General features: G+C 38.6%; 1 protein-coding gene across 1 annotated transcript; it reads left to right on the top strand.

The window, feature by feature from the left end:
- Positions 1-1,822: 1,822 nt before the first annotated feature.
- LOC149846721 (uncharacterized) lies at positions 1,823-10,666 on the top strand. Its single transcript, XM_089996521.1, has 5 exons — positions 1,823-2,161; positions 3,712-4,648; positions 4,759-4,854; positions 9,618-9,754; positions 10,251-10,666. Exons 1-5 carry the CDS (start codon positions 1,953-1,955, stop codon positions 10,423-10,425), a joined length of 1,554 nt encoding a protein of 517 aa, XP_089852647.1. The 5' UTR covers positions 1,823-1,952; the 3' UTR covers positions 10,426-10,666.
- Positions 10,667-20,395: the final 9,729 nt, after the last annotated feature.

Here is a 20,395-nt window from a genome sequence, read left to right as displayed (position 1 = left end):
ATCACCCTTTTGCTAGTGTTTAGCAGAGGACTCCACAAGCCCGACATGGCTAAATGTGGCTGCAAGGCTAGTGGTGGCGAAGGTTGTTGCTGTGGATCGGGTTAGGATGGGGGATGGAATTATCAGTTCGGGTCCCAGTTCAATGAAATTGGGGTATTGGCATGTCAAGGCCTTCATCATGAAATCTAAATGTGACATTTTTTCTCTCAAGAAAAGCTAAAACGCCTGGTGAGAAGGGGTTTCTTAACTATGTACATAAAAATGGAAAAAGGGCTGGGAAGGGTTAGGTTGGTCGAACCGATCCAACTAAGATATGAATTATATGGCAATTTACAGATGAATTGGTTCCTTTGGACTCTTAGATACAAGATGCAATTCTTGCCTTCATCAATTTTTTATTTTTTTAGTTTTACTTGATTTATTTTGTGTTCAAATTAGCTAGTTGGGCAATCTATTCGTTTTTCTTTGGAATTACGGGCAAAGGTTGGCTCACAAATGAATTTTTTTCTTTTTTTTTTTAACGCCTTCCTTTTTTTTGGACAATATTTTCACAATAATGTGAATTTGTGTTCTATCAAAAAAGTATATATTATAAAATAGAACCATTTTCAGTGCCGTATTTTCTAGAGTCAATTATCCTTGAATAATTAGTTCTCAATGCAAGATGTTGGATCTACTGATGCCACACTCTCCATCACAACTAAGTTGCTCATGTTTTTTTTTATATTTATATGGAAAAAATGTCATCGAGGCTGGCTCTGCCTACTATACTTACAATCATTGTCTTGATAACTCAAAACTTGAGAAAGTCAGCACACTTCGGTTTTTGCAAGAAGTGATGCCCATGATATTTGAACCTAGACCGCCTGCTTAGTGGCCTAGGCCTCCATGACAACTAAGCTGCTCATGTTGAAGAAAAGGTTTTTGTGCATGCATGAAGATTAATAATGAATAAGAATGATTTTTTTGTTTATTCAATATGCAAAACATGGCCATTGAATTGGTAAATTTTTCCATTTTATGTCAAATAAGAAAAAAAAATCTTCCCTTGCCAACAAAACCTTGATACCCAGATTTGTGCCTTCGAAACAACTTTTTTTTTCTGTACGAGGACTTGTTTTTTAGATTACAATGTGTTCACACGACTGTCACCTGACTACACTTTCCAAGTAACGATGTCAATGGATTGGATGTAACCCATCTGACTAAAATCCAAATCCGATTAGTCGGGTATAGTAATTAAATCTGAATCCCATTAATAACCAGATCTGGATTTGGTATTAAGTTTTGCATTCAAACCCATACCTGAATCTGACTAAAATCTGTATCCAACTAAAAACCCAAACAAAATTAAGTGTAAATACAGGGTTTTAAACTAGCTGGTTCCAGGTTTGGTTTTATCTTTTTTCACTTGAATCTGAATCTGAATCTGATCAGGTCAAACCCATTAAGTCTGATTCGGACCGGAGTCCAAGCCGTTTACATCCTTAATCCCAACTCAAGGCAGCTACTATCTGTTTTATTGGTGCCTTGATTTTAGAATTCATCACCTAATCACACAATCTCTCATCAGCTATTCCTTCACTCTCACAAACAAGTCACAACCCAACAGTCGACATCGACCGACCAACCGAAACGCTGGCAAAACCCAAACCAATTTTTTTCACTGTTCAGAGACACGAAAATGCAGAAATGACTTAGAAGACAAAATTATTGCACGATCATTTACTAATTCATAAGGGCATCATAGTCATTCAACACGCTACACCATCCAATCATCGCGCGAGCTCTCTTTCATAACGGGGAAGCGCGAATCCCCTCACGGCGTCACGAAGAAGCCCCACTCTTAGGGTTTTTCTGCGCCCTCCGTCTTCCTCCTTCCGATCGGAATGCTCCGATCTCTGAGATCGGTCTAGGGTTTTTCTTCGTTCCTCTCGTTAACCGGGGCGGCGATGGGCGTTCTTCGATCCAGTTCGGTGCCGTTTCTTCTTCTCCTCCTCCTCCTCCTCCTCGCTCTCTCAGCTAGGGTTAGGGGTTCGATCCACATCTACGATCAGGAAACCTTCAGGGAGAACGGGAACGCTTACCTTCTTCCTGGTGGGAGCGAAGGGATCGTCGCCGCTGGCGAGGGCGGGATCGGAAATGGCAGATCTTACATCAGGTGGTTCTTCTCTTCATCTCTTTTGTTTAAGGGCTAGGGAATTCGGTAAAGATGTGGACGGAGTGCGAATTTTTATGTTCTGTGGTGTTCTGGTTAATGGTAGATGATGCGGAAGAGTTTCTGGTTAATGATCACTGTGTCTTCTTGAATTGCACTAATTTAGTAGTCATTACTTTTCAAGTTTTGCTTAGAAACTACGAGCAATTGGGATTTGGATAGAAATTTTTTAGATTGAATTTGTTTAATGTGAAAAATGAGGGGTTAAACCGGTTTGAGAGAAATGTTTGGCCACACATAAGTCGAAAGGAACGGGTAATTCCTCAAGGCTGCAGGAATTAGCATTTTAACGGGAATGCGATTACCGGAATCATGGGAGATCGCCAAACTAATCTCCGAACTTGGCAGAATTGGATTGCAAGGTAATAAAAACTGTAAGAAATGAACGTTCAGTTGAAAAGTAATGGAAGTATATGGAATGAACGCTTTCAAAGAGTATTAGACAAATTTAGTAAAAGCATTTGGAGTTTAATAAAGTGCTTTAATAAGATTTTTGGCTTAGATTTAACCTCGAGCAGTCCAGAGGCTTTGTGTTGATGATAAGAATTAGGTTATACTTGAAATGATCAAGAGAAACGAGCTCGCTATAACTGAAGTACTGAACATTCGTATTGTGATAGATGACTGTCTTTTTGGAAAAGTCTGTTTTAAGGATTTGGTCTCTTATCATGTTAGTCATCTGGGAAATATGTTAATTAAGATAAATGTTTTGGTTGAATATGAGGATGGATGTGCGGCAGGTTTAAGGAACCAGGAGAAGGGGAAGGCGAAATGAAATGTGGTAGAAGGCAAAAAGGGGTGAAACGAAGGAATGGAGTACGGATCCAGTCCTTTGACATAGGATGAGTTCCATCCTACATTCAATCCTAGCCGTCCAATGAACGGCTAGGATTGGTCCACATTTTCATCTGGATGTGGACTAATCCTAGCCGTCCAGATGCTTCAGCTGGATGGCTAGGATCAACATAGGATGGAACCCATCCTATGTCAAGGGACTGGATCCTTTTTGGAAGGAATGTGGGAAACCCTATTTAATCATATATTGAAATGACAAGAGACCCTAAAAGGATTATGGAACAAGGCTTCTTGATTATCATGATGGAATATTCTATGGTACCTTGATGGTGGCGAACATTACGCAGTGCAGTCCCATATTTCCAGTGTATCCTAACCTTCTGCCTTTCTCATGAAGCGACCTCTCTCTCAGGACTTGAACCTGCACTTTCGTGTTTCTAAGATCTAAGAATCATAATTTTGATATAATAAATGATCCTTGTTTTTATCCTCATAGTATAGTTAGGAGTGATGGCTTGTAACTTTTGATCTTTTTTTTTCACCAAATTTGCATTCCAATAAACAACATGGGTTTCTTCTTTCAAAGTTTCAAACTTGTTATGCTTACTAGTAGGCTTTTATTGTTTTTCAGCTTCTGCAACTTTACTTTGTTTTTAGTTCTCCTTACCAATTAAAACAGCATGAAAATTTCTTAATAGGTTTGAGAACATTACTTTCTGGAGGACTAAGGAAGCTGCTTCCCACTATATAAGCATGCAACAGAGCACAGGATTGGTCCAAGCTATAATTTTTGAGGCTTCTGATCGAGACAATATTGGTGGTTCTGCTTATGGCGGACAGAGGTCCTTATGTTGCACTCCAGATCTTGCAAAGCTAGAAGGTTGTAGACAGGGTGAAGTTCTGCGGCGGCCTTCTTCTGGGGATATTAACTGGCCTTATGTGTTAAATGCACAATTCAATGGGGACGACTTATCCGTGAAGTTGCCAGCAGAGGTGGTTCCCATAACAAAGACTGGAATGTATAATTTGTTCTTTATTTTCTGTGATCCAAGATTGAAGGGGCTAATGATGCGTGGCAAAACCTTGTGGAGAAATCCAACAGGTTATTTGCCTGGAAGGATGGCTTCACTAATGACATTCTATATCTTCATGTCACTTGCCTATTTGCTGCTTGGTCTCATTTGGTTTTTCCAGTATTTACGATTCTGGAGGGAGATTCTGCAGCTTCAGAACTGTATCACCCTTGTCATTGTTCTTGGTTTATTTGAAATGACTTTATGGTACTTTGAGTACACAAATTTCAATAGAACTGGAGTTAGGCCTGTTGGTATTACAGTTTGGGTTGTGACTATTGGAGCTGTCAGGAAAACAGTTTCTCGCATTCTTATACTTTGTGTTTCTATGGGTTATGGTGTTGTAAGGCCTACGCTTGGTGGTCTCACGTCCAAAGTGCTTCTCCTTGGTTTTACATATTTCTTGGCAAATGAGTTACTGGATATTTCAGAGAATGTTGGCAGCATCAATGATATTTCAGGGAAAGCAAGGCTCTTCCTTGTAATCCCAGATGCATTCCTGGATGCATTCCTGATATTATGGATCTTTACTTCTCTATCAAAAACACTTGAAAAACTGCAGGTATGAAAGTTCTCCAATACATTCATTGTATGGTTTTGTGGATTATTTGCTTGATAGACAGTTGTTTGTATTTGTTTGCATGCCTTTGATGCTAATTTTACCGTTTCTAGGCAAGGAGGAGTTCGATCAAGTTGGACACTTACAGGAAATTTGCCAATGCTTTAACAGTGGCCGTGGTGGCTTCTGTGGCCTGGATTGGGTATGAGGTATGTAGTCTTATTCCCATCCTTGAATCTGACAAAGTAATAAACAATATTGTTATCCTAGTTATCATTTTTCATCATGACAAGGAGCACTTGTTTGTCAGATGTTGCCTCTAAATGCACATATATTTGAGTGGATTTTTATTTATTTAAATACGCTAATCTAACTAGGAGATGAAGTTTATTTGACTTCATTTGGTTATCACTACAGGGCTGGAAAAGGACCATTTTTCTTTCCTTGATGTTGATCTTGTCCCCCTTGTGCATATATGTTATGCTGTTTCTAGACTCATAGATGCCTCTTTTAACCCTTTTTTCGTCCTTCTTTCATTTCTTAATTTTTTTCCCATAAATAAATGTTCTTAAACATATCAGTACTACTTTTCTAGGATAAGTTTTGAACTAGTATAGCATTGTTTTTCGTTTATCCATACTCAAACGATTTGGTGGTTTTGTTTAGTTCTGAAATTAATGAACTTAGAGTTTGTGCTCCAGAGTTTCAATTACGATACCTATTGCTTGCCTATTTTCTCCATCCACCGGATTGAGGTCCTTTTCAATAACTTGTTTTTATTCAGTATCCATTAGATCATAGAGATAGTGACCTTTTCTGGTGATGTGAACTGTATTTGTAAGTGAAAAAGGATTCAGATCTATGTCACAGGGACTCAGCCAACTGGGTGCCGCATCGACGCGATGCAGGTGCGCGTGCGGGTGCGGCACCCAGTGCGGTCAACCTGACCCTGGGTGCGTTGACTGCACCCAGGGTCATTTATGTCCAACTTTTGGACTTTATATATATATATATATATATTGCCACACCCCTGCACCCAAGTTTTTTTAAAGTGCCGCACCCCGCACCCACACCCACACCCATGTGACATAGATTCAGATGTATGTACTGTTAATGGAGATATTGGGAGCAAGGCAACTAAAGCTAGGTAAGAAGCCACCCTGCTAGAGGAGATAAATTACTGTTGCTTGAGGTCTCTGATTTCACAGAGAACCATGTTCATATAAAAAAAATCCCTAAAATTCAACTCTTCAGGGAAAAATCTAAACACAAATTTCATATTTTTGTCATGGAAGGTCAAAAGAAAATTTTAGTTATTTAAAGTGTCCCAACATGGTACAAAAATGGGTAAAAAGGGGAAAAAGAAAAAGAAGAAAAAATGAAGAGCCAATGATCAATATCCAAAAAGGATCTTCTTGATTTTTAGGAAAAAACTGTTTCTGTCCTATCCTACAAGAAAGAATCCAAAAATGATACAAAACCATGCCTTTTGATGTCATTTATATGTGGATCTCCCATTGAATGTGGTCACCAGTTGGCATATATCATTGTGAAGTTTTAATATATTGTTATGTGCTCCCCACAATTTGGTTGATGCCAGCTATTGTCAAAATTTGCCCCATTTCTTTCCTCTAATCTGCATTTATCTTCACAAAGTGAGCTCTATATGTATCAAAATCCTTGAGGGTGTGTAATCTTTTTGTGCCATACAAATGTGAAGATGCAAAAAACATGGTTCTTGGCAATGCCCCTCCCTATAGTCTTTTGGGTACGCATTATATTGAAGGTTCCGTTAGGGATACATAACAGAGTTTTACCCATGTAACATGGGTACTTCTACCAAAACCTGTGTTGTATTGTGTTGAGATAGGTACTTCCGGCGTGTAAGCGGGTTTTTCTGGTGATTAAAGATTTAACAAAACACAAATTTTTTTGTAAGAAAAAAAAAATTGACCCCTAGCAAATTGTCCATGTTGAACACATCTATGGGATCAGATTGAGTCAAAACAACTTGCACCTATTAGTTTCTAGGGATATACAAATATAAATATAAATATACGCACATGTACCGATCTTTTTAGAAATTTCTATATCCTTTGCACGTGTCATTCCCTGTACATGCACCTGTATCGATGTGACATAGGATTTTACCAAGATAATTGATGTGTATTGTTAATTTGCTTGGTACGAAGAGCCCTTATCATATGTGTATTGTTGTCCTGAAGGATGCCAAGTACATCAATGACCTCTTTGAATTCCCTTTCTTACTATTTTGTAATGGTGGTTGAGGTTTATCCACCAAGTTGAGGGGAATGGTTGTTAGTAGCTCTCCTTGCCTTAATCCCTACTTTGATCTCAACTTCGAACACTCTTTCCCTGTTGAGCTGAATGCAAGCAATGCCAAAATCCATCTCTTATAAAGAATTTATTCCATACCTAATAACCTCTATAGAACATTCTAAACATCACCAAATAATCTGTTACAAGTTAAAAATATGCACATCAACTGTTGCATATGTTATTACAATCTCTCATATTGTGTTTGAAACAGTAATACTACATGTACCTTTATTGCACGTCATGAGGATTCTTGTTTTTGTATTTCTATACTTTTATTATGCTTACACAGTATAACCATACAAAGTTAACCGCAATTGTTAGCTGCCATTAGGAGCTAAATATCTTCTACAAGTGTCATATTGTACTGTAACAAATAAAGCAGGGAAACAATAATTAATACTTTGCTAGAAGGCTCTTCCATGGTCTAAAATCGCAAACAAGCACCAAGACAGCAACTAAAACACCATACTTGCTCCTAGGCTGATGAAGGTGGTGGTATTGTCATATTATCAATAAACTAGAATGGAGTTCTGGGACATATGGAGGTTGCAGGAGGGCTCTTGCTTATACACAAGTGGTGGGAGTGCCGGGTGACCAAGTAATTTGGTAGAACATAAAACAGAGTACTCATTCATCTGGCTTGATAAGGGATTGACATCTGTCACATGGGTATGGGTGAAGGTGCAGGTATGGATGGTACAACATGGCAATTCAAAAAAATGTGGGTATGGGGACACAGCTATATATATATATATTACAAGATATTTCACATAAATACAAATTTGAAAGAATCAAATTCCAACAACAATAAATTAATTTAACATTTTAATAACAAACTAACAACAAACAAGATTAGCTTACTCAAAATTCAATAAGAATGAAGGGGAGTAGGGTTTATTGCAGTCAAGGTGGGGACCAAAATGGCCCTGCCCTTTGACCCAGGGTCAAAACACAAAAAAGGAACTGTGTTATTTGGATCGGGTCAGGGTTGAACTGCACCATGTCCAGTACCCGTTCCCATGTTGACAATGGTATGGCAGGTGCATTGACGTGTCTATGTTACATAGATTGACACCAAAAAAGGCATAGGCTGATGGCCATCACACAAGCAAGATACATAGGGGGGACATCTGATCCTCTATTGGTGAGGATCTTACAAGTTCTATAGCCATTTAGTGGTCCAATAAATGAATGATACATTTTTACTTTCCTGCTTGAAAACCTGTTCTTTGCCATCTTGCTGCAGTGGATGCGGACCTGTTCTTTGTCAGTAGAATATGTAACGCATCTCTGCTGCTATATATATAATTTTGTATTTGTGGCCCCAGATGCCACTTTTCATCACACTGACAACATAGACATTGCCTAATTGCATGCGCTTACTAGACACTTTCTTTACATGCACATTTTCAACTACATTTACGATTTGATGGACTGTAGAAGGCTCTTTTGGAGGCTCGACATCTGAATCTTCCTCATGCATAAGAGGTGTTTCATGCACAACATTCTCTATAAGAGCTTCTTTTGATATGCAAACCACACGATGACTATGTTGTCATTCACTTGAGACTTATAGTCGTATTGTAGATGTTATACCTTTGTAATACCATTACAAAATCAATTAGTTTCTTCCCAAGTTTTGGGAGATGAGGATCTGTTGCTAGGCACTGATTGAGTTCCACCAATGCCTTATCAAGATCATAGATGCTGGCACTTTACGAAGGATTCGAGGTCATATCTATGAAATCCATCAAGGGCTCATACATTGGTGGAATGGTCTTGAGAATTATATTGGTTATATGGGCATTGGGTTGAGCTTTTGTAGTATGGATATGTTCAACAATTTTGTCCCGTTTTGAACCAAAGTCAATGAATGTCTCAAGAATCTCAATGTTGCAATGGAACATGTTGCTTGCTGAACAAGGAGGAGTTGACACTACTTGTTCTGTACCTTTTTCTGATGCTGAATTCAACTGAGAAAAGCCTTTTTTTTCAATGGATTCTTAAGGATGTCTAATATGCTGGACATTTCATTAAGGGATTGGGTAACCCAAAAGAGTTCAATTGGACTAGTTGGTCTTTACTCAGGCAGACATCACTGGACATTTATTTGTAAATCAGTGTTGAGATTTCCTGTTTATGATTTGTTGCTGTTGGATCAGTCATGGTTTACACCACTTTATACATACTACAAATATTGGTTGCTCTTGACATACAAATTTCTGCTTGTTTCAGTTGTCATTTTGCTTTAGTAGTTATTGGTTTTAGCTGCATCTGCAGCTGCAAGGTTTGATCCTTATTTGCAACCTTTGTGGTTTACACAATTATGCCACATGCTAAAATTATGATCCTTCTGTATAGTGTTATGGCCTTAACTACATCTGCAGCTGCAAGCCTGCAAGGTTTGATCCTTATTTGCAACCTGTGGTTTACCCAATCATGCCACATGCAAAAGTTATGATCCTTCTTTATAATGTTTTGGCTTTAGCTGCATCTGCATCTGCAGGGTTTGATCCTTATTGGCCACCTTTGTGGTTTCACAATTATGCCACATGCAAGAAAACGATCATCATTTGGACATGCATAGTTTTCTCTGCTGGGAAAAGTAATTAACACATCAGCTTTTATACAGGTTTACTTCAAAGCAACTGATCCATTCAGTGAGCGGTGGCAGAGTGCCTGGATCATTACTGCGTTTTGGGATGTTCTTGCATTTGCGGTACTCTGTGTTATCTGTTATCTGTGGGCTCCATCCCAGAACTCAAAGCGGTAATCTCTCTTGAATTGCTGAAGCACTGCCCTCTAATTGCTTGCAAGTGTTTGGTTTTGATATAAAATTTCTTTTAGAAAGATAATTTTCAAATGTGTGAAGGTTTAATCCTGGAGAGCAAATATATCCCTTTCTGCTTTTAGTTTAGTAACTGACCCCGTTTGTTTTGTTATTGAATATCTCATTCACCTTTAGTTGCTTACAATCTTCATAGTCTGGGACCTCTCTCTCTCTCTCCTCTTTGGTAAATGTTTTGTCACCTTTTTAATAATATTTCATGTTCCCTTAAAAAGAAACTGTGGCCTATATCTGAGGCTCGGTCATCTTGATCTGAAGAGAACTACTGTGATCATCCTTACAGAAACTTCAATTCATTTTATAAAATGAACAGAAGGGGATAGTGCCCCTTGTTCTTTTTCATTTGACATGGTAAATGTCTCGGATCTAAGCATATAGATAAGTCCAGAATTTTGATTTCTCTATCTGTTTAACCAGGTATGCATACTCAGAAGAAATTGGAGAAGAAGCCGACGATGAGGAAGCTGTGTCTCTAAACAAAGTAGTGACTGAAGGTGATATTGGTTTAGTTAAGCAAGAGGCTGATAAGCATTCATCCCACGCAGATGTTTTCAGCCTGGATGATGATGCAGAGGAAGATAAGAGGGAATGACAGTTAATTTGACTAAGTTTTGCAAAATCTGTACGAGTATTTTGAGAGTTTACGAACAATGTTTGCAGAACCATTTCTCTCTATTGTGTGTGGCACTGGGGGCATCGCGGGATACAAAATGGAATTTCATCAGAATATCATTGTTAGGTCATTTTGAAGCATCTCTTTTTTCTCTTTGAAGGAATATCATGTTTCATCATCTTTCATGTTTTCATATTGGCTGAAGAAGATCCCATTCAAAGGAAAATTTCATTCAGGGATTCTTCAGTGTTCTCCAACTTTGTGTATAAAAATTGGTATTGGTAGGTTCATCCCCGTATGGGTTTTAATTTTCATTTTCATCGTTGGTCCATTTTATATCCTCCATCCCCGGTCCAAATGGTATCGGTTCGGACGGATCCTTGTTTTTTTCTAGTCCACTGCCATCCCTAACCGTGAGTGAAAGAGAGAGAGAGCAAAGGGTAGACAAAGATGGGTCATATCAGGGTGACCCATCATAGTGGAGCTAACAAACAAACAAAGCAGTCAGAGCAGCCCATCTTCTCTCACATTCCACCAATTTGGAGTGCCACCATCATCTATAATAGGTCACACAAGGCCAGTTGGCTCCCTCTTTCTTTTCTCCTGGTCACTAGGATATGTTAACTAGAAATATGTGAACCAGAGGCATTTCCAACTTTTTAGCATTCATTTTTTGACTTTTTTTTTGCAAATTCAACCCTACAATGCATTCACTATGGTCTATTTGTTAAGAATCGACTGCAAGATCATGTAATTTCGATGGAAAATATGATTTTTAGACATTTGAATATCTATGAAAATTTTGAACCGTTGATTTTCAAGCCTTAAAAGATTCTTTTTATGTATTATAATCAGATGATCAAAGAGTTTGTTTCTATAAAACCAAACATCTAAATTACATTTGTATGGTGAAGTCTAAGAAAAAATCATAAAAATCTCAATTCATACTTCAATCATAGTGACAAAAGTTAAAACAGGCAAAATATCATTTTTCAAAAACTTGGGAGAACTTAAAATTTTTCATAAATCTTGCATTTTTTCAGCTAAAAAAACAAATTATAAAAAAACATTTTTTATAAGAAAATATTAATAAAATTTACTTAAAATTAAAACACAAATTTTTTTATGATAAATAGCCATTTAAAACGTAAATATCATGCTTAAATTGTGGTATTTATGTTTTTTAGAGAGAGCATTGTTCCCGGCATCCCATGTAGTTTACCAGTTTAGGTGTAACCCTTGCAGCCTATTTTCCATACGGGACTATGAAAGAAACAAACAAAAGATGTTACTATCTCAAGAGGGGAGCAGACTAGGGGTGGCAATAGGGTCGGGTTGGCAGGTCAGAATACCTCAACACTAACATGACCCATTTATTAAACGGGTCGGATGTGAGATGTGGTAAACACGAACACAACCCATTTATTAATAAACGGGTCAAGTTTACACGACACCGGTTGCGGGTTCATGTAATAAGTGGGGGTTGACTAGTTGACACAACATATTAATTTTTAAAGCCTTTATATAAATGGGTTGCGGGTTGATGGGTTCGTGTAAATGGGTTGACCCACCCGCCTAACCCATTTATTAAAAGGGTCAAACAGGTTGGCATACCCCTAACACAAACACAACCCTCTTAATAAACGGGTTAGGTGGGTCGACCCATTTAAGCCAAACCCTAACCCAGCTAAGAAGCGGGTTGACGGGTCGAGTCAGATTTTGCCACCCCTAGAGGAGACTAGGGGTGTCAACAAGCCTGGTCTACCCAGACCCGATCCAAACCAAACTCTATAGCGTTCAAGTATGGTGACAAATAAGAAGACCCAAGTCCAAACTTGAAAGTTCGATTAATTCATGAACCCAGGTATAGTTTGTGAAATTTTATACACCCGAGTTCTCATTAAGACCCACAAATTTTCAATGTAAAAATGATAAAAAATATGGTTTAAACAAGTATGGTCCAGGTTTGGTTCATGTAGTTCTTATCAGGTTTGGGTATGGTTTTTCTTAGAATATACCCAATTAGACACAAGTCCAAACCCAATACCATACCTGAAAAACTGATGCAAGTCTGATTCTACCTGTGTCCAAACAAAACCCGTTGAGGAGACAAGAAAAAAGTTGAAGAAACGCGAAAGGATCCCATCCACGTTCACCATCCTATGTCAATCTCAACCGTTGAACCCAATAAATCCTGCCCGTTGAGACAACTCTCCACATCGAACAATAACGGAAGCTCTTTGTTAACAGGGTTAGCTCGGTTCAAAAATAACAATAATGAAAAAAAAATCCCACGCTTTTACTTTTCCATCCTCTCTCACTAAGCAACCACTAGAAGTTATAAAGCCATACCATTTGGGGTTCGAACTTGCAACGTCCCAAGTGACGTGCACTAACTGTTCCTGCCAGACAAGCGGACTCCCAGTTGGTCCTATCAGCTTTTCTTCTTTTATTCATAATGATGAAAGGTGGGTCTCTCTCTCTCTCTCTCTCCAAAGAGAAGCCAAAATCTCTGCTTGCTCCTGCGAGTCCCCAACACCATCGCCCTAATTTATCTCTATATTCTGTTATTTTTCACAAAAAAAAACATTGGGTTTTTATTTCTTGTGGCTGGTGAATTAGCGAGAGATATATCGCCTATCCTTTTTTTGTTATTTGAGAGTTTGGCTCACTTTGTCCATTCCTTGATGATCTCAATTTGGGGTTGTGAGCATATTGGGAACCTCCGATTATCTGCAATCAAGAAGAAGACTGGAGCGGCTGTGTGTAGAGAAATTAAGATAACAAAAAAAAATATGCAGAAGCAATATAGGATCTAACAAAGGCACAATCAAATCACAACACAAGGGTTTACGTGGTTCGGTCAACACGACCTACATCCACGGGGCATGAAGAGAATAATCCACTATAATGAAAGTAGATAGTACAATGTAGAGAGTACAACGTCCAATAGCTTGCTCAAAGCTAAATATAATAACAACAAAGAAATCACAGGAAGAAATGAATATAAGATTACCTCTCGGGTGCACAACCCGAGTCAAAAGCCCACACCACAACCAACACCTCTCTCTGAGGATCAATGCGTGGTGACGAACCTTCTTCCTTCCTTTTCTTCTTTCTACTCTCTCTCTCTCTCTTACTTCTTCTCTCTCTGCACACTGCACACAACCACTTTACCCTTCTCCCTCTAGCACACAACATCTGCATCCCTATTTATAGATGGCATAGAGTCTTCTAGATATGAACCTTATAGAAGTGAGCCTTTTAGACTCATTCCAGAAACCGAAGGGGTTTTAACCCTTCAACTTCCTGCATTAATGGGAGTTAGGTGGCTATTCCACTTCCCCACGTCATTAATGAGGGGATAGGGCTGGACCCAACAATCTCCCCCTCCAGCCCTAGGGGATACTCCAATCAACTAATCAACTGAAGTTCATGTCGGCCAGTTGCCAACATGTATTTTGTTTCTCCATCGGTAAGGCCTTTGTCAGCATATCTGCACCATTATCATTTGTAGAGATCTTTGCAAGATGAAGCAAATTTTTCTCAAACACATCTCGGATCCAATGGTACCTGATATCTATATGCTTTGACTTTCAGTGAAAACTTGGATTCTTGGCGAGTTGAATGGCACTCTGACTGTCGTAGTACACCAAGTACTTGTCTTGCTCAAAACCCAACTCCATCAAGAATCTTTTCATCCATAACATCTTTTTGCAAGCTTCTGTAAGAGCAATGTACTCTGCCTCAGTAGTAGACAAAGCAATACACCTTTGCAATTTTGACTACCATGATATAGCTCCCCCTGCAAAAGTGAGTACAAAACCAGATGTGGACTTCCTCGTATCAATATCTCCAGCTATATCTGCATCTGTGTAACCTGCCAAGACAGGTGATCCACCACCAAAGCTTAAACAAACTTTGGAGCTCCCTCTGAGATATCTAAAGATCCACTTTACTGCTGCCCAATGCTCTTTTCTTGGATTTGCAAGGAATCTACTAGCAACACCTACTGCATATGCGATGTCTGGTCTCATACATACCATCGCGTACATCAAGCTTCCGACTACTGAAGCATAAGGAACTTTCTTCATTTTCTCTTTCTCCACGTCACTTGATGGACTCTGCTCCGAGTTTAGCTTAAAGTGACCTGCAAAAGGAGAACCAACTAGCTTTGCATTGTTCATACTGAACCTGTCCAACACCTTTTCGATGTATTTCTCCTGTGATAACCATATCTTCTTGGTTTTTCTATCACGAGAGATCTGCATGTCCAATATTTCCTTTGTTGGTCACATGTCTTTCATTGCAAAGGTCTTACTCAGTTCCTTTTTAAGCCTGTCAATTATAGACATATTTTTTCCAAGGATAAGCATATCATCAACATATAACAAGAGAATAATAAAATTCTCACCGAACCATTTTATGTAGACACAATGATCTGCAGTCGATCTATTGTATCCATTTTCAACCATAAATGAATCAAATTTCTTGTACCACTGTCTTGGAGCTTGCTTCAACCCATACAAGCTCTTTTTGAACCTGCATACAAGATTTTCAAGATTTTCTTTACTTTTGACTTTAAAGCCTTCTCTGGATCCCATAGCCTGTAGCCAAATTCGGCATCACCATATCCCAGAAAAATGCATTGCCTCGTCTTATCATCAAGCTTGGACCTCTCCTCCTTGGGGATATGTGCAAATGCCCTACATCCAAATACCCTCAGGTGCTTGTAAGACACATCCTTTCTTGACCATACCCTATCTGCAACATCATTTGCTAAAGCATGAGCAAGAGACAAGTTGATCACATCAATTGTTGTCCTTAAGGCCTCGCCCCAGAATTTCTTTGGCAGCTTGGACTGTGCAAGCATACACCTGATTCTTTCTACAATTGTACGATTCATTCTTTCTGCAATTGCATTGTGTTGTGGGGTACCGGGAACTGTCAACTCATGGCGAATTCCATGAATTTTACAATATTCATGGAATGAACCTGTGTACTCGCCACCATTATCTGACCTAATGCATTTCAGTTATTTTCCTGTTTCTCTCTCAACCATAGCATGGAATTGCTTGAATACATCAAGAACCTGATCATTGGTTTTCAGAGAGTATGCCCAAACCTTCCTGGAAAAGTCATCTATAAAAGTAACAAAATAAAGTGCACCACTGAAAGTTTTCACATCAGTAAAACCATTAACAGTTTTTGTTCTCAGAGGACTACAAACATCAGTATAAACTCGCTCCAGAATGTGAGATTTTCTATGAAAAACATTTCTAACAAAGGATACTCTATGTTGCTTACCAACTAAGCAATGAACACACAGGTTTAGATGTGTACCTTTTAACTCTGGGAGTTGCTCCCTCTTAACAAGAATCTGCAAGCCCTTCTCACTCATGTGGCCTAATCGACTGTACCACAAATCAATAGAAGAGTCCTCAGTTGTATTCCACTGTCCCTTACATACCTTGCCTTGCATCTTGTAAAGAGTATAACATCTCTTTCCTCTGGCCTGAACCAATGACCCGCTGTTGAGTTTCCACTGTCCTTGGCTAAAAATACTGCTTTTGCCCTCTTCATCAAGCTTTCTTACTGAAAGCAAATTCAACCTCAAGTCTGGAACATGTCTGACATCCTTGAGCACCAACATGTACCCAAGACTGGACTGAAGATGAATATCTCTAATACCTACAATTTCTGACGTTCTTGTGTTTCCCATTCGGACAACACAAAAATTATCGGTCCTGTATGTACTGAAATATTCTCTTCATGGTGTGGCATGGTACGAGGCTCCTGTGTCTATGACCCAATCTGTATCCTGACATACACAGATACATAGATCATTAGTATTAGACAAAATCACAAGCCCACCTTCAACTCTGGTTGTGGTATCTTTTTTGGTTTCTGATGATTCTATCTCTTTTCCTTTTTTCTGGTTTTTCTTTGGCTCTTTGCACTGATTCTGAAAGTGCCCTTTCTTTCCACAATTGTAGCAAGTGATGTCCTTCCTTGACCTGGACTTGCTTCTATATCTGCGGTCATTTTTTCTGTCCTTTGATCGACCCCTGCCTTTGGATGAACTCACCATCAATCTTTCACCAGAATCCTCATTCGGTGATGGTCTTCTCCTAATTTCATTGGAAATAAGCATACTTGTGTCATCTTCCATATCCAATGTTTCTTTTTCATAAATTATGGTTGTCACAAGATGTTCATAAGATGGTGACAATGAGGTTAGTAACAACAAAGCTTTATCCTCATCTTCAAGTTTAACATCCAGACTAAACAGACCAACAATAATCTTATTAAACATACTAAGATGGTCAAGAATGGGAGTACCTTCCTTCATACGAAGACTATAAAGTTGTTTCTTGAGGTGTAACTTGTTGGATAAGTTCTTGGTCATATAGAGGCTCTCTAGCCGCAACCACAATCCCGCTGTTGTCATCTTTTCCATCACGTTACACATGACTTCATCTGATAGACACAACTCAATCACACCAGCAACCCTCAAGTCAAGATCATCACATTCATCATCAGTCATGCTTTCTGGATTATTCGTCTTCCCGATAAGAGCCTTGTGCAACCCTTGCTGTGCAAGTAGAGCTTTCACCCTTCTTTGCCATAAGGAAAAGTTTCTTTTGCCATCAAACCTCTCCACCTCAAACTTAGAGCTAACTGACTTAGAAGACATGATTTTCCACGAACCAGCTCTGATACCACTTGTAGAGAAATTAAGATAACAAAAAAAATATGCAGAAGCAATATAGGATCTAACAAAGACACAATCAAATCACAATACAAGGGTTTACGTGGTTTGGTCAACACGACCTACATCCATGGGGCACAAAGAGAATAATCCACTATAATGAAAGTAGAGAGTACAATGTAGAGAGTACAACGTCCAATAGCTTGCCTAAAGCTAAATATAATAACAACAAAGAAATCACAGGAAGAAATGAATACAAGATTACCTCTTGGGTGCACAACCCGAGTCAAAAACCCACACCACAACCAACACCTCTCTCTGAGAATCAATGTGTGGTGACGAACCTTCTTCCTTCCTTTTCTTCTTTCTACTCTCTCTCTCTCTGCACACTGCACACAACCACTCTACCCTTCTCTCTCTAGCACACAGTCTCTGCACCCCTATTTATAGATGACATAGAGTCTTCTAGATATGAACCTTCTAGAAGTAAGCCTTCTAGACTCATTCCAGAAACCGAAGGGGTTTTAACCCTTCAACTTCCTACATTAATGGGAGTTAGGTGGCTATTCTACTTCCCCACGTCATTAATGAAGGGATAGGGCTGGACCCAACACTGTGCAGTAAAACGAGTGAAGAGGTGGCGGCACCCATGTGGTGCAACTGCTCAAGAGGCAGCAACCGAGAGGAGAGAGGCGTCAACTGGCTGCAGTGAAGTGGCGCCGGTTGTGGCACGGTTTTTCATCAGAAAACCCAGCAGAAGAACAAGGAGGCATCCGGACGGCCGGACGGTTTTCAGGCGGGCACCAACTGGGAACTGGACAAAGGAGGAGCAGGAGGTGGGCTTCGGGGTTCGCGGGCTGGAAGAGGCAGTGGCAACCGAGAGGCTCCGGTTGGCCCTCTCTCGTCCGACATAAAAAGGAGACAAAAAGGGGGAAGATGACAAGGGAGGGCACCGACGTCGCTCCTTCCCTCCGGCAGAAACGAAGGAGAAAGAGTGGGGGGCGGCTCAGGTGTCCTGACTGGGTTCACAGAAGAGAGACGATGGGGTAATCAGGCGGTCACAGGATGGCCTCCGTGAACCAAGATAAAGATGAGTAAAAGCGGTAATGTGTATTTATAGGGGATTTTAGGAGGGGGGCGGAAAAGCAAATGGGGGCGGGTAGATAGGGGAATTCAAATTCTAGATTTTAGATGTTTGAATTTATTTGAATTTTGGGAGGGAAAAGTGTGGATTTGGAGAAGTTGATTACGGTCTCATAGAATCCAAATCAAATCCATTCAATAACATGTATATATATTTAATATAATTTATTTGGATCTGGACTCAAATTTTATTTACCCTAGTGAAATCCATTTGAGTTTCAAATGGATCTAAATCCTTATTTATTTTTAGTGAGATTTATTTGGGTCTCAAATAGATCCTAATCTTCATTTACTTTTAGTGAGATCTCTTTAGGTTTCAAATGAATTTAAATCCCCATTTACTCTTAATGAGATCCATTTGGGTCTTAAATATATCTAAATCCTAGTTTACTTTTTATGAGATTCATTTAAGTCTCAAGTAGATTATATCTAGTTTAAACCCCAATATGGGTCTAAATTCCTATCCAAACCCATTCAGGTTGGCCTATTTAACTCAAATCCTTTGAAGATCCATACAGTGTGGATTCAAAGTCTCAAAAAATCAAATGTAGATCCTATTAAAATTTTGGATCCTCTATTGATGTCCAAACCCAATTAGTTTCACTTTGGATTTGTTCCACCAAATGAATCCAATCTCAATCGATCAATCTGGATCTCCTCTTATATTCAAATTTGAACAGTTTTAAGATCCAATGAATCCCGAATATTTCAAACTCTAGTTCACGTGGGTTACCCTCTTTGATCCTCCATCAAGATCCAAACCCCAAATACTGATTTCAAACTTCATAAATCCAAATAATAATTAATAATTAATTGTTTAAATAAACATGAATAGTCATAAATCGTTAAGTACTTGAAATTTACCAGTATAGCCCAATTTTATTAAATATTTCTAAAAATTTACTGATATTACACTCATTCCTTTGGTCCTTTTCTTTCGATTTGCATCACTATGTCAATCTAGCATAAACACTTATTCATCTCTCTCTTCCAATTGAAGGTCAGCATCGCAAATTCTTCTTCCATATTGAAGTTCTTTTAAAAGCTTAAAAAATCAACAATCTACAATCTTTTTTTGGAAAGGCAATTATACAACATACCATTTTGGGATTTGAACTTGCAACGTCCCAACAAAAGGTGACATGCACTGGCTGCTCCTACGAGAAGCATAGCCGCCGTTGGTAAACAATCCACTAAAAATTCATCAGGCTTTTATGTTGAAATCCAAAAGACATGGTTACACTTGACGATACAAGGCATGCTCCTTCAAGAATTGAGTCTAACTAATATTTTAAAAGTTGTTTTGTTTCTCATTGGTTTTTTAAAATGGGTTAAATTTCAATGCCTTTGAAGGTGCCAAATTATATGGATCTATTGAGCTGAAAATCATAGGTTTTAATTTTTATATTTAAAAATTAAATATTACGGATGTGATCTACAATGCTTGTTTAATAGAAAATAAGTTTTCAATCATATGATTGGGACACATGAGCAGTTTTTTTAAAGGCTCCAAACATGGACCGGTTTAAAACTCACTAGAATTTCATGACTAAAAAACATATTTTTAAATAGAAACAACACAAAACTAAGGCTTGATCCTTAGCAAACAAACCTTCCTCAACAGATATATGTGGTCAAATTGATTTGATAAAGCGCGAAACTTATGATTTTCAGTTCAATAGTTTGGAATAATTGGTGTCTTCAAAGGCACCAAATATTAACCTTTTTAAAATAGCACAATAATATTAAGGATATTTGTGATGAGTAAAGATTTTCTACTAATGAAGGTACGAAACTGTTGATTAAAAAGTCACGGTATTTTCAGATTTTATTTTTATTATTATTATTTTTACATCAGACCCTATAAAGGTGGTCTACCTGATCTATTGAGTAGGAAAACGATGTGATCAAAATCTAAGCAATTTTTTTCAAAATCCAACGGCTAGCAGTGCATCAAAATATCATGTAATTATGGTTCGGTTAGCGTGAATCTCCCGTTGGATCAACGACATGTAGACAAAATTGTATGAAAAAAACATGGGGTTGCAATATTATTTTTTTTGGTTCTCAAAATCAAATTTTGTTCGTACAAAA

Source organism: Nuphar pumila, chromosome 2 (genome assembly GCF_984573655.1).
Source record: "Nuphar pumila chromosome 2, dmNupPumi1.hap1.1, whole genome shotgun sequence".
NCBI lineage: Eukaryota > Viridiplantae > Streptophyta > Magnoliopsida > Nymphaeales > Nymphaeaceae > Nuphar > Nuphar pumila.
This window is presented reverse-complemented; position numbering and strand designations above follow the sequence as displayed.

Coding starts and splice junctions, on each gene's coding strand:
- LOC149846721 (XM_089996521.1), top strand. CDS start 1,953: ATGGGCGTTCTTCGATCCAGTTCGGTGCCGTTTCTTCTTCTCCTCCTC. Junction 4,855..9,617: donor TGGCCTGGATTGGGTATGAG/GTATGTAGTCTT, acceptor GCTTTTATACAG/GTTTACTTCAAAGCAACTGA. Junction 9,755..10,250: donor CCATCCCAGAACTCAAAGCG/GTAATCTCTCTT, acceptor CTGTTTAACCAG/GTATGCATACTCAGAAGAAA.